Here is a 14,703-nt window from a genome sequence, read left to right as displayed (position 1 = left end):
GTTTATTGGATGCAGTGTCTTGCAAAACTTGTGTAGTGTAAGAAAAGTGCAGCTGTGTAGAAACTTTGCTGATGGGGTATTAGCGTTGGCATAGTCAGATAAAGCCTATGTTAGTAAGCTCTCTTTTATGTGCTTAAAACAGGGCTGAACCACTTTTGTATCAGAGAGACGTTGCTTTATAGATTTTTGTGCTCTGTAGAGGGGACCAAGCTGTCTCTGATCTAAGATTATATTTTGGTTTTAGCGTGGTGAATTTCAAAGCTCTCGCTGACTTCAGAGGAAACAGGATTAATGTATCTCTGTCGATAGGTTGGTCCTGCTCATACTGCTGTTCTGCAGTGTAGGTGAGATGTCAATGCACATCCCTGTACGGGTGTTCTCAGTTTTGGTGAGAGGTAGGGTTAGCTCTTTCCATGCTTGATATTGGTTTGTGTGTAATGGAAGTCTGACTGGGATGGCAGCAGAGTTCACCAGCCCCAGATGTTTATGCCGGGGGCAGGAATCTCTCCTCAAGAGGAAGGGTGAACTTGACTATTAATAAACTGTTGTTAATGTGTATGAAGATGCGTTGTTTACACAGCAGTTGTAGGTGTGATGTGAAGGAGTTTGGAGGAGGGTGTTCTCCTGGCTCTACTTACATGTTCTTTCTTGCTTGCTACTGTGCTACACAGGTGATTACAGTCCTCATCTGTTTGGCCACAGCTCTGCTGCCCAAGTTCTGCCCACTCAGACTTACTGGGTGAGCAGCTCTCCTGAGCTGCTCAGTCACACTGAACCAGGTGTTTTGTTCATCTTTCCTGTTTGTTTCATTTTCACTGAGTCCGGGAGCTTTCAGAGTACCCACTTCCCATGGAAAGCTGGAAGAACTGTATCCTTCAGTAGGCAGATAGTAGGTGTGGTAACTTCCCAGAACCACGGCAGGTGGAAGAGGGCATGTGCACAGATCTCAATGAGCTTAAGGTTAAATTTGAGCAACTGTTTCCAAAGTCAGGGGAATGCAGCAGCCATGGTGGTATTGAAGATTTTCCGAAGTGTTTATTTTCTGAGTTTAGCAGGAATTCAGATGTAGTGTGTATTCTGAGAAAGAGTAATGTTTTGAGGATGCTTTGCATCTCCGAGTCTTCCTGAGTTGTTATAGTGGGGAGTCTAGAGTAGAAACAGCTCAACAGAGGAGGTCATTTGGTGAGGTAGGAGTTGGCTGTTGAACTTCTGGTTCAGGTAATAATAGCAGTTGCTCTGAATTTTTGTAGCTGATCATACAAGAGCACTTTAGCAAAACTTCCTTCACCCTCTCTGATGAAGGGAAAGGGTTGGAGGAAGTATTCTGTGGTTATCCTGGAAGTTGGAAGTTAGTGGGATCTATTTTTATTTCTTCCATAGGCTTTGACCTGTGGAAGATTTAGAATTAAAATGATTTAGAATTAAAATGATTTAGCCTACCAGCTGCTTAAGCTTGAGAGAATATTCTTTTAGTACCATTCGGACAGACATTGTCATTACAGAGAGACTGTATAAGCCATTGTTTCCCCATTACAACTCAAACCTATTGATAGAGTAGGTAACTTTGGGTGGCAGAAAGACCTTTTGGAACACAGGATTCTGCCTTTTTGTAGATAATGTAACTGCTATGGCTGCAGCACTCAATGGTTAAGGCATAGAAAAGCTCAAGACTAAAAATACTCTGTTTCTTTTCAATGCTGCCTTAACTGAGAATGTTAACCACGGTCATACTAACTAGAAGATACTTTGTCCCCATTTGCTCCTCACCATGTAGGTTCTGGCCAAAAGCTGATTGAAGACCATGCATTTGTTTTTTTCTTTGTAAAAATAGAAAGTAACAAACCTAGCTGATCTTGGAGGGTATTGGGACATTTAATTTATTAATGTTTGTGAAGCAATCAGTTACGTAGATAAGAAGCTGTATCTGTAACAACACAGTGGTGTTTTTTCCTGTGTTCCCTGTTTAAATGTTCACTTGCACTAAAATTGTCCACTATCTCAGAATCTTGATCTGCAGAGGTGACCATCTCTGTGAAGAGTATATTCATTACAGAAAAGGAATTGTCTGTCAGCACAGCCTTTTCTTCTATTTTTCTTCTCCAGCTGAGAAAGAATAAGCATAATCTCAGAGAAAATAACTCTCAGCAGAATTTACCATTAATTTGGTTTCCTAATGACACATAGCCTCTCATTAACCTCTCATTTGGTGCAGGTAAGAAGTGAATTTTAGGAAATTGAATTTTGCAAGTATCTGTATATAGTGAGGAGGATTATTTTTCTAAGAAAAGTATTGGCTAGCTAGCTATTAACTGAAGCTTTTGGGTATTGTGTTCAGGTAAGTGAAAGCATCAAATTGAAACGTGAGATGTATTTTAAAGTATTTGTATGGCTAAAGAGAGACAATTTAATATGCATTATTTAAATATCCTTTTAGCTTTTTATCATAAGTGTTCATTTCAGATTTCACTGTCTCATCCTGTATTTGAAGCATTAATGGGCAGAATAGCGTAATATATGTGGATATTGAACTGGCATAAAGATGTATGAGTGATAATATCCTAGTATTATGTGGGAATTAATTATTCCTATGCTCCTTGTAAGAGAGTATGTGAGTGTTTGAACTGATTGTGAACAAAAGGAAGAGAGGGAGGAAGGAGCAGAAGGCCTGAAGTTGGTCTCTACTGATATAACCTGATTAGGACCATATACGGTCTTTGTCATTAAAGGTCATGAGAAGTGCGTAAACTGAGTAAGCGTTGACAGGAAAAAAAGTGCTGCCATTATTATACTGAGAGTGTCTGATGCAATTTATTTTATTTTCATTTCTACTTTTATTGATATGACACATAAGCTCTTCAAGCCAAAGGCTGTCTTTTGTAATGCTTACATTTTGCCTGAGACAATGGGATATCTATCCATTGCTCAGCTTATGACTCTGCAACAATCCAAATAATTATAGGTAATAATGGACTAAAACATGAGTAATATACTTTTACAAAAGTAATTTGTATGTGAGCTACTTAATCATTTCTGAGCACGCAAGTGTTAAGTATCATTAATATTAAACATGGCCATTGTTCCTGCTTGTACTAACATTTTATTCATTATTGCCATTGTAACAAAAGCGTTTTTGTTGGTTTTGTTTCATATGTTTTGTTTCTCTCAGGCTCAAAATGCACAGCAGCTCCATGAGAGGATCCAGTCTTCTAGTATGGATGCGAAGTTAGAAGCACTGAAAGACTTAGCCAACTACTCACGGGATGTTACGTTTGCCCAAGAATTTATAAACCTAGATGGCATTTCCCTCCTAACACAAATGGTTGAAAGCGGCACAGAGTAAGTATTCTGCTTAAACTCTGATGTTCGTCCTGTATGTGGTGCTTTTGTGCTCACTCTCTGAGTGCCTGAAGTATTTCTGTATGCAACTTCTAAGAATATATAAAATAAAACATCTGAAGAGTTCTGGGCTGCTAGGATAGTATATCCATTATCAATGAGAATATTTTTTTAAATTTCCCTTAACAATGGGCTGGTGGGGATTGGGGGTGAGCAAAGTAGAAAGTCACAAGTACTCTCTGTGCCATACAGTTTTGGGGGGACTGTTGTCCTAGTTTCTTCTCTACCCATTGGAATTTAGATAAATCATTGATAGTATATTTAAAAGCTGATATTTAAGTGATGTCATCTGAAAACTGTTTTAAATTTCACGTTACTGAGAACATGTGGAGCAAAACCCAGTGCTTACTTTATTTCCATTTTTATTGTTTTAATTCTTGCTGGCGTTTTTCAAATGACAGTGGCTTTTTGACATGAAATTGAAAGCTGACCTCTGAAAATACGTTTATTCTTTACCAGCTTATCTTACCAGTTTTCACCATTGGTGAAATTCAGGACCATGGTCCTGAGTAAGTGTCTGTTTGCTTAATGTGGATGGTGCTACAGAAAAGTATCAACTGGATTGTTGCACTATTAAATAATGGTCTAACAGTTACTATTTCAAGTAGGCTTTTGCTTTCAAGTAAGAGTCTTAGTGGTTTGCAGTCAGTGCCAACCTCTGCTACACATGAAGAAATAGACAATACTCGCACCCTTTCCTGAGAGAAAGAAAATGCTCTGAAAGTAGCTTTCTTATTCATTGGGGGTGTTCAGTCTTGTGGACCAGAATTCTGAAGTCAATTGCTGAAATCAATGCAAATCCCCTCTCAAATGTGCTTGTGTTTCCTTCAATTCAAGAAAGTAAATAGCGTTAGAGGGTAAGGCAAAAGTCGTAAGTGGGCTTTGAAATGGAACACAAATTGTCTCTGATGGTCCCACACAAGATATACTGGGGATTTCGTACAGAAAAATTAAGTACTTTTTAGAATCCAGTAGTCCTTAGATTGGGAAATATAAAAGCACACTCGCACTGATGGCTGCCTGTTATGTGGTCAATGGTTTATTGGACTTTGAGTCCCTATTGCCTAACTCTAGCTATATACAGGATTTCCAATAGCTCATGGTCATCTTCAGTGTTTTGGGGTAACTCAAATTTTTTTGCAGTGAAGTGGTCTGTGGTACATATTATACCACTTTAAAAAAAGAATGCAAAAAAATGCATCTAAATCAAATCTGTCAACTTGTCTTATATTCCTATAATATTTGTTGTTTAGGGACCAAATTAAATTTAAACCGAAGACAGGCTTAAGTTGATGTAAACATATGCACACAGTTACTGTACTAATTTAAAAATATACTGACTGGGCAGGCTCACATGTGCCTATGAAGATCAGAACATAAGCAAATTAAAAGTCACTGCCTCTGTAGTTTATTTCGTCATGAATTTATTTAAGTTAAATGGTTTAATTTACTCCACTATGGAAGGTATTTAAACTAGAGCACTTTATTTTCTGTTGAAACAGGGAACATTCACATTTTTTACAAGCATTTCTTTTAGCTGCATCAAGGCTAAAGCAAGTGCCCTCCTCACCTTTCAGATGTGACTGTACTACTGTTTTGTAGCTGTGGGATGGGCCAAGCTGTAGCAGACTGGTCTGGATTAAAAATAGCTATTTGGGAGGGAAACTACTTAAGCCAGCACCACTGTTGAAAGAATTGCTCAGCAAATTACACCCTAGTAGTAATTCCTGGCTAAGGGTATAAGTTTTCAAACCACACAGCAGGCTTGCAGACTGGACATATGAGCAGAGTCTATTGCCTTTTTTTTTTTTTTTTAAATGGCTTGCATTTGGAGGGATTTCAGAATTTTCTTTTTAGCTGGTGTAATGTATTGCCAAAGATGCCTTGATCGATCTACCTGTCTAATCTATTTATCAGTGTTGCTGCCTGTGGGGAGAAATGCTGTCTAGTTTGGGCATTGAACAAAGACTCAGACTGTAAGAGTTTCCAGCAGCTTCACGTGTTGATGAACTCTCAGTACTCACTGCAGTCTTTTTTCGTGTTCAGCAGCCTAGACGTTCTGCAGCTTCTGAGGGGGTCTGCAGGTCAGGTTTTTCCAAGTATGGCTTTGCAAAGGGAGTTGTAAAGCAAGGACATCTGTGCTACGCTGTACATTCCCTTCTGCTTTTATACTGTGCATAACTGGCTGATAAGCGCATTATTTAACAGAACTTGAGATTTAATGAAAGGAGCAAATCCTAATACATACGGACTCAGCAGCCTAAGCCTGCCATGGTGCTGCTTTTCTTTCTCGTCCCACTTCAAGCTATTGATCCTGTCCTCCCACTTCAGGGTCTGTCACTCATTGCTGTTTCAGCACACTAAGCCAACAGACAAACTACTTCCACAGAAGAAGCAATTTTTGGTTTTTTTTGGTTTTTGACTTTATTCTTACAACAAAACAGCTTCCTAAAATGGCCTGTGAATGAACAAGGTGTGTGTGGGAGGCAAAGAAAGGTGATATATGGAGGAGAGAGTGGGACAAGGACAGCCAGCTGTTTGAGTGCTCTAGGCTATCAAGGAAAAGCAACTCATGTTCTCTATTCCTGTTTTCACTTGGACTCTGCAATACCGTTAATAAGAGGGTCCCACAAGATGCTCGCTGAACAGGCAAAGCAAACTGAAGGCCTCCTTGCCATTAGCTCCCACCCTGGGCTGTGCACCCTCAGCACTGTGACCTTGTGGGCTCTGCTGCTGACCAGGTCAAACATGCTTCAAACCAAAAAGCTCTTTTCCCTCCTTTTCCCTGCCCCAATACCTGCCACTTTCTTTTCCCCAATGGTATTTTTAACTCTAATCACTTCAGTATCAGTAGGTGGACCTACCCGAACAATTATATTAGCATTAGAAAGGGGGGCAGCATTAGAGGAGGAATGAACACCCAGAAGTTTCAGGGAAGGGCAGAAACTTCTTTGGTGGCCCAGTTTTAGAAGGCAATATATTTTGTAAAGATACCTTTAAGGTATATCTTCACTGTGGAGTTCTTACCCACCTTTGAGTTACTGTTGTTGAGCCAGCCTTGCTTGAATGAGGCTATGACTCAACCATACAGCTGAGAGAACCCTAATGGCTTGGTGCTGCTAAGAGATGGTCCAGCTCCCTGCCCTCTTTGCCCGGCCCTTGTGTGTTAATCCCCACTCACCAGCCCAGTCCTCCTTCCTTCCTGGAGTTGGTTCTGGTGTCTGGATGCTTCGCAAAGCCAATCCAGCTTGTTAACTTGGCTGAAAAGTATCCATGTCTGTTTTGCAGTTAGTTTTCTGCTCAGTTTGAGACTTGCAGAAGCAAGAGAGGAAATGTGCGTGAGTGGATGCAGAAAAGGCCCTTTTTTGTGGCAACAGACCACTGCATTGGCGTAGGTGCGTCACTGAGCCACAACCTGAGAGCAGGCATGTTGTGAAATAGCGTTAGAGTGGCTGTCTCTGCTCTGGTATCACAACCCAGAGACTGGCACTAAGACTCTGAGGGGTCAGAGGGGATGGGACATACCCCATGGGGTGGCTGCTGCTGCTCTGCAAGGAGCTTCTCTGTGTGCTTTCCCAGCTGCCTGTGGGTTAATGCAGCTGAGGACAGCCCTGCATCAGTAAGCCCAGGCTGAGTGGCGCCTCTGTTCACGGTGTGGTGCAGCTGTGCTAGAAATCGATGAATTTTGTTAATTCAAGCTTTATTCTCTATTTTCCCCAAAGGGGCAGACAGTGCTCATTAAAAGTACCGTCATGCTCAGTGTAAGGTTGCTCTGAGGTTTTCTCTGCACGTGGAACTCATGTTAGGGGCAGCTCTTAAGTTATAATTTAAGTGTGTAATTAAGTTTTAGTGGGCAGCCTCTGGAAAGCAAGGCTCCAGCTTTTTATATAACTTTCACCGAGGAGGAGGCCTATGCTTTATTTATGGTTGGCTTTATTTATTGTGCTACTTACTCATTATTTCAGTGAAGCTGATGACTATAAAAGTACAGTGACCAGAGTAAGAGAATGTAAATCCATGGGTTTCTAGTTGTCTCAGCTTCATTTTGATGGTGATGAAAAGAAGTAAAAAGTTGACAAGAACTAACAGTGTTTTCTAGTTAATTTTCCATATATTATATTCCTGAATATTGAAGAGAATTAGAATGCATTAGAGAATAGCCTTTCCAGTTTCTTGCTGTTAATATAGCTTGAAAAATAACAAATTGAGAGAGGTTTTTTTTTATTTTGTGTATGTTTTCAAAAGTGGTTTTAACACTATGTGTAGTTACCATAATTTGGGCCAGATCTCCTTGAGTGCCTGCTGCTTAGAGCAAATGAACTGTAGACATGGTGTGTGCTGGGACAAAGCTGTAGGGGTTGGTGGTAGGCAGATTGTAGGGTGCATGGGGCTCTAGTGAAGCTGAGAGTGCATCTTGTCAATATGAATATATTTGTATCAGCAGAGATGCAACATGTCTTAGAAACTGTCCACATGTATTGAGATCCTGTTGATTGAGATGGATCATCTTTGTTTTTCCTTCAGGCTCATTCTTTCTTCCAGAGCATGCTATGAGTCTCTTATTAACTGAAGAAAAAAAAGAAGCTGGTTTTATGTTTATTTTTATGGTTCAGGTGACCTATAAATTATACCAGACTGCAAGACAAGTTAGGTCATGAAGAACAAGTAAATGCTCATTCCATTTTATAATTATCCATGATGTCCAGTCATTTTTTGGACTCAGCATCTGTATCACCAAAGGAGGGGTGTGCATGTGCACACAGTTATTTCCTTTTCAGAAAGAGATTTCCATAGCACTTCAAATACTAATTTTTTTTGTCTGAAGCCCAGTTCGTGCCTTGTTAAGGGGAGTTGAATATGCAGTCCATCTGGTTGGATGTATAGACAATGTAAAAGGGGTGTGCTGCTTCTGCTCCCCCCCTGGAGTGCAATTCCCTAAAATGAGGCAGAAGGAGAGCAATGTTAGAAGGTCCTAGTTACCATAATGACTGATGAAAAATGTGTTCAGGAATCAAACTGGAAGAAATGATCATGTCTCGTTGCTACCCCATCTGAAATAACGTAGTTTGCTCAGTCAGACCTGTATTCCATAGTCTAGCCCAGAATTAATATTTCAGAAAATCATGGCTGTATAGATAGTCTTTCTGATGTAGTAGAAGACTGGTAAAGATGTGGTGGGTTTTTTTTTTGATGTATCAGAAAAGTCATGTGACTGGGACAGACTCTCAGCCTTCCTTAAAAGGAAGAAAACCCCTCATAGTCCCTTATAAAGTAAGGAAAGGAAAATGTAAGTCACAAGCCATAAATATTGAAAGACCAAAGAGTTAATAAAAGGAATCTAAATTTATTTTTGTCATTACCAGTAATAATAATAATCTCATGACTGGGAGGAAAAGGAGGAAGGCCTATGCAGAATTTTCAGTATTTTTTTATTGGCAGTATCACAGTCTCTGTCACTTGTCATTTGACTGAAATAACATGCAGTTTTTGCCAAAAAACTGAGACTATGCTAAGCCTAGCTGTCTTGACAGTAACCAGAATTGTTTCTGCTGCTGTTGAGAAGGTGGTTCTTCAGAGGTCTGCTTCATCGATGTGGCTGTGCTGAGCAGCTTTATTGTAGTATAGCCATGGCACAGGAGCATGCTAGTTGATGCTGCTTGGACATGGTTGCGGATAGTCTGGTTTTAATTTTAAGGGAGTTGTAATTGCTTAGTGCATAGATTGGAGAAAAAAAACTTGCTTTAAATTTGGATGGTTGTTAAATTTTTTCATCTTCCTATTGGAAATAATAAATGCAGCTAGATCAGATTCATGTAAGCTTCTAAATAAATGTGTATTTGTATGGTTTTTGACTCTCAACTAAGAGGATTCTTCTATTGAACACATGCAGTTGCAGAGTTGGCTGCGGTACAGCTGGAAGTCTCTGAGACGGCAATTGTGCATGCTTTAAGGACAAATTCTATTGTTCAGTGAAATTCTAGCTCTTGGCTTGTCTTGCAGAGATAATACTGTATACCAGCCCAGTGGAAAACTGAAGACAGATTGGTTTGGAGTTACTCCGACTTTAACACACTTTTTGGGACAGTTGCTCACATACCTGCTAATATTTTTTTCCATCCCAGTCTGATGAGTATTTCAGTAGTGCTGTCAAAACACTTAAGCAGCCCTTGCTCCCAGCCCTTGCTCACAGCCACTTGTTCCTGTCCTGCTTCATCTGAAGAGTTATGCCAGTACTGTAGACAGGCTCAGCCATTCCTGTGAAGCTTCACCTGGAAGCATAGATTACTTAATCTGACATTGCTGCCAAAATCAATTCTTGTCCAACAGGGGCTTTATGCAATCTTCATTTCTTAGTGCTTCTGTAATGTCGGGAGAGGGTGACTATTGTCTATGAGGCAAAAATCCCAAATAGTATATAAAATCAGGTTATCTGGTTATACCACTGTGGAGATGGTAATGGCAGGAGAATGAGAAAGGGCTGCAGCCCAATCTTTCAGTGGAGTTCCCATAAAGGAAGAAAGTGGGGTAGGTTTTCTTTGTGGGTGGATTTTTTTTGTTGGTTTATTTTTCTCCTGCTTGCTCTCTTTTGGGTTTGTTTCCCCGTCAGTCTTCAAGCTTGGATTCCACCCTCCCTCTCAACACACACACAAGCACAATTTCTTGTATATCCTTCTGATGAATGTCATTGTACATTTTAGATAAAAGCCTTACCTGAAGATTGAACCATCAAAGATCACATCTTTGGAGAGAAGGGGAGAGTTGCTGCTCCTTGCATTCCCTCATCCTAAATGCCTTTTCTCCAGGGTTGTTGTTCTTACTTTGACTGCCTTTAATAATATTAGCATTTAAATGGTCTCTGCTAAGTGGTGATATCAACACCTTGTTGACAGGAACAAGGAAGAGGAGAGGAGACAGTTTTACTGGTTTTTGTTTGGCAACCACTTTTGTAAAATGTGATAAAAAGAGTAATTCCAGGAGTGGATTTTTATTTCCAAATGTTCTTCAGAGTACTAAGCTGGACAAAACTAATTTTTTTCTTTTTAAACTCCAGACAAAAGTGTAGTATTTGAGAAACGAGCAAAAATAAGAAGAGCTTAAAATCTCCACCTCTGCAACTTTCCAGGATGTTTTTGTCTCTTGGACTGTGGTGGCTGTGGGATATTGTGGTGGCTGTGAAGAGTGGGAGTGCTGCTGCATAACTGAATAGTCATTTTGCAGATTTCATCCAAATAATTTATTTCAACCTCCTGGCCAGAGTGTTTCCCAGACTTCATTTATATGTGATAGCCACACCTGATAAAAACAGAAGCCAGAAATACGTACTCCTGTGTATTTGTCTTGTCATATTTCTAAACACTGCCTGTTATCCAGAATGTGGGCTATCCTTGTGTTTGCCTGAAAACCAGCAGCCAAATACTGATTTAATGTGGTTAGCAGGTCGTTCAAGAATCATAGAATCATTTAGGTTGGAAAAGACCCTGAAGATCGAGTCCAACTGTAAACCTAACATTGCCAAGTCCACCACTAAGTCATGTCCCTAAGCACCCCATCTATGTGTCTTTCAAATACCTCCAAGGGATGGTGACTCAACCACTTCCCTGGGCAGCCTGTTCCAATGCTTGACAATCTTTTCGGTGAAGAAATTTTTCCTAATATCCAATCTAAACCTCCCCTGGCACAACTTGAGGCTGTTTCCGCTTGTGCTATGGCTTGTTACTTGGGAGAAGAGACTGACACCCACCTTGCTACAGCCTCTTTTCAGGTAGTAGTAGAGTGCGATAAGGTCTCCCCTGAGCCTCGTTTTCTCCAGACTAAACAATCCCAGTTCCCTCAGCCGCTCCTCACAAGACTTGTGCTCTAGACCCTTCACCAGCTTCGTTGCCCTTCTCTGGACACGCTCCAGCACCTCAATGTCTCTCTTGTAGTGAGGGGTCTGTCCATCATCCATCACCCCATCAGTTTTTCTGTAAAGGAGGAAGTTTTTGTGAACATCTTCCACCTTTGCTAATAATGGCCCTCTCCATGGCCATACTGCATGAAAAGCTTTTATCCTCACTGGTATTTTTATCCTACTCTGCACATCTTTAAACAGTGCAGGCTCAGAAACATTGGTTGCATTGATGTGGTGTGACTGCTTTAGCTCTTGGCATTGCTAGCTCTGGTGCGTCTGCACTGGCTTCCCCAGTGGGACAACATTTTAGTAGTTCTCCACAGTGCAGATAAGCCCTTACTGTGCACTGCATGTTACCCCAGCTGGGGTTTAGATTTAGGGTATCTTTGGTTCTTGTACAGCAGTTTTTGCACATGAACAGATAGGAGTTGATCCGGTCAGGTCCTTGCTAAAGGAGCCTCTGCTAGAAGCTGCTAGTGACATAACCTGCAGTATTTGAGCAAGTATTAAGTCTGTATGGCTTGGGGAAGTCCAGAAGGAACTGCTACGCCTTGGGATTCAGCTGGAAATGTATCACAAAGTTCCTTTGAGGCCAAACAGGGAACATACTATGGTAGCGAAATGTCTGAACTGGTAACTTAACGTTAATGTTTATTTTGCATTATGTTGGCATTTGTTTTGAGATTTCTCCCTGTATAAAAATTGCTGTCTGTTTTTGTCTTTCACCACTATAGTATCTGAACCTTTCACAAACACTAATTTACCCTCATAACATTTGTGTTTTGGCCATGGTTTTATTCCCATCTGTGCAAGTGCAATTGAGGGATGGATGCTAAAAAAAAGTTAAATATAAGTATCGAGCTAATTACAGTGTCTAGATTAGTAAGACTTTCAGCATTTTTGACCATACCTGTGGTAACTCACCCAGGAAGTGTTTTACAGAACTCTCTGGTTGCTACCACAGAGTCAGCTGTCTGGAAGAAACAACAATTGTGTATATATAGAAAGAGGAAAGCTGGTGGAGGTGGCAGACTGTACTTGTTCCTTTTCAGGCTGACTTTTACTCCTTCAGTGGTAACTTTAGCATGGTCTGTAGGTGAATATGAGAGGAACTCTCGCTCATGCCAGGTCCTTCTGTGTTAGGTCTTTGGTTTGATGGGATGAAAATAGCACTCCTTTAGATAACAGCCTCCACCTGTTCAGTGGTAAAAGTCTATCTGTAATCAGTTAGACTTTTGTCTAATCCCAGTGGATTAACAGACCATGTTGCTGCAACATTTGATGTCCTAGATTGAATGCTGCTCTATCACACTTTCCAAAGCAACAGAGATTAATAAATTTTTTTTTTGTCTAATACAATGGTTATCTTTCCTCTCAAGTCAAAATTTGCTGTCTTTCTATTTGTTGTGGTTTAATCCCACCTGGCAACTAAGCACGACACAGCCGCTTGCTCACTTCCCCCCCACGGTGGGATGGGGGAGACAATTGGAAGGGTAAAAGTAAGAAAACTCATGGGTTGAGATAAAGACAGTTTAATGGGTAAAGCAAAAGCCACGCGCACAAACAAAGCAAAACAAGGAATTCATTCTCTACTTCCCATGGGCAGGTGGGTGTTCGGCCATCTCCAGGAAAGCAGGGCTCCATCACGCGTAACGGTGACTTAGGAAGACAAATGCCATCACTCCGAACATCCCCCCTTCCTTCTTCTTCCTCCAGCTTTATATGCTGAGCATGATGCCATATGGTGAGGAATATCCCTTTGGTCAGTTGGGGTCAGCTGTCCCGGCTGTGTCCCCTCCCAACTTCTTGTGCACCTGGCAGAGCATGGGAAGCTGAAAAGTCCTTGATTTAGTATAAGAACTACTTAGCAATAACTAAAACATCCCTGAATTATCAACACTGTTTTCAGCACAAATCCAAATCATAGCCCCATACTAGCTACTATGAAAAAAATTAACTCTATCCCAGCCAAAACCAGCACAGTATTGCTTCACTAGAAAAGTACTATACAATTCAATTATTTGCCCATATTATTCTGCATTTATATTTTCTTTTACATTGCACATCTTCTAACCTCAAGTTAACTGATTGCTAGTTAAGGTGGATAAGAGTTCTGTAAATACTAAAGAGTTGCTGTCTAAATATTTTGTTCTAGGATTCAGATCTTTGTTCTTTGATTCCTGGCCTCAGTCATGGAGAAAATGCACCTGATTATAGCCTGTTGCAAAAAATCTTTGGCACAACTGAATCTGCCCTTTGAAGTGCTACCAGTTTGCAAACACCACACTTTCTCTTTGATGTCAGACAGACACAGCACCAATTTCAAGTTTACTTGCTGCTTAGCCAAAGCCAGCACCTGGATGAAAAGCAGCTGTTTTAAAAACAGGGCTCAGAAGGATGCTATGAAGTTTTGCTGGCATGTGCTGCATAAGGTTGCTTGGATCCACGCACATTTGGGAGCTGGCAAAACCCATTTGTGGTGGTGGTTGTTCTTGTTAGGGTTTTGCAGAATCTGCTGCAGTAAGAAGCACTCTGTTTGCAGAAGCATGGGAATGACGTTCTGCTGAAGTTGTGATCTCCTACTGTGGGAAATTCTTTGAACTTTTCTGCTTCTAAAAGCATGTTGAAGGTAACTTTCTCCCCATTTTAAGGCTGTCTGATCATCAGGATGCTTTTTGTTTGCTCATTACTACTGGCTACACGGATAGCTGTTGCAGCATACAAGAACCAAAGCCATGAAATCCAGGAACAAAATCTTGTCACTTTTCTAATTTGAGGTAGGCTGTAGCCCAGTCTGTGCTTGGATACGTGGTAAACTGTGCCATCATTATCTTCAGGCATGAGTATTGCAGCTCACAGCTAGCAATGGATTTCAAACACTGTTCCTGTGATGTACTCTCTGTATTTTCTTCCCTGATGGTTACACAAGCCAGCCCAAAAGCTGCCCTCCATGAGACTGGTCCTTCTTGAAAAGAGTCTATACATAGACTCCTGTGGTCTCTGTAGAAAGCACAACATTACTTATGCATAAGCAGAATGGAAAATGCGAGGTGGGAGGAGTTACTGCTGTACCAAAAGCGGGGGGGGGGGGGAATCTAGCCAAGTTCTGGGACAGAGCTGAATCAGCGATTGGAGAGCTTGGAGTCCTAGAGCTGTTGTGGGCTGAACAGCATGGCAGCAAGTGCAAAGGGGAAGATCTGGGGAGAAGGGGACAGGGAGGAAGGAGGGACCTCTTTGTTCTCCTTTTGAACAGTAGTCTACCCAGTGTGGAACTGCAGCCAACCCTCTGAAATAAAACTGTGAAATAGATTTAGGAGACACAAGAAGGGCTTAAGTAGAAGACGGATATTCCCCCCCCCCCCCCCTTAAAGTGATGTTTTAAAAAGAAGTTATTTATCTTGGATCCCATTTTTTAC

The 14,703-nt window shown here is 41.0% G+C and overlaps 1 protein-coding gene across 6 annotated transcripts in view; it reads left to right on the top strand.

Annotated features, from left to right (window-relative positions):
- ELMO1 (engulfment and cell motility 1) overlaps positions 1–14,703 on the top strand; it is a 311,109-nt gene that overhangs the window by 82,803 nt on the left and 213,603 nt on the right. For all 6 annotated transcript variants that reach the window (XM_072853673.1, XM_072853671.1, XM_072853672.1 and 3 more), the window contains one exon: positions 3,167–3,336. In XM_072853673.1, coding sequence (XP_072709774.1) covers positions 3,167–3,336 — 170 coding nt within the window. The remainder of the gene's footprint in view (positions 1–3,166; positions 3,337–14,703) is intronic.

This window comes from Ciconia boyciana, chromosome 2, assembly GCF_034638445.1.
Source record: "Ciconia boyciana chromosome 2, ASM3463844v1, whole genome shotgun sequence".
NCBI lineage: Eukaryota > Metazoa > Chordata > Aves > Ciconiiformes > Ciconiidae > Ciconia > Ciconia boyciana.
The sequence above is the reverse complement of the archived record's forward strand: the minus strand, read 5'-3'. Positions and strand labels throughout refer to the sequence as shown.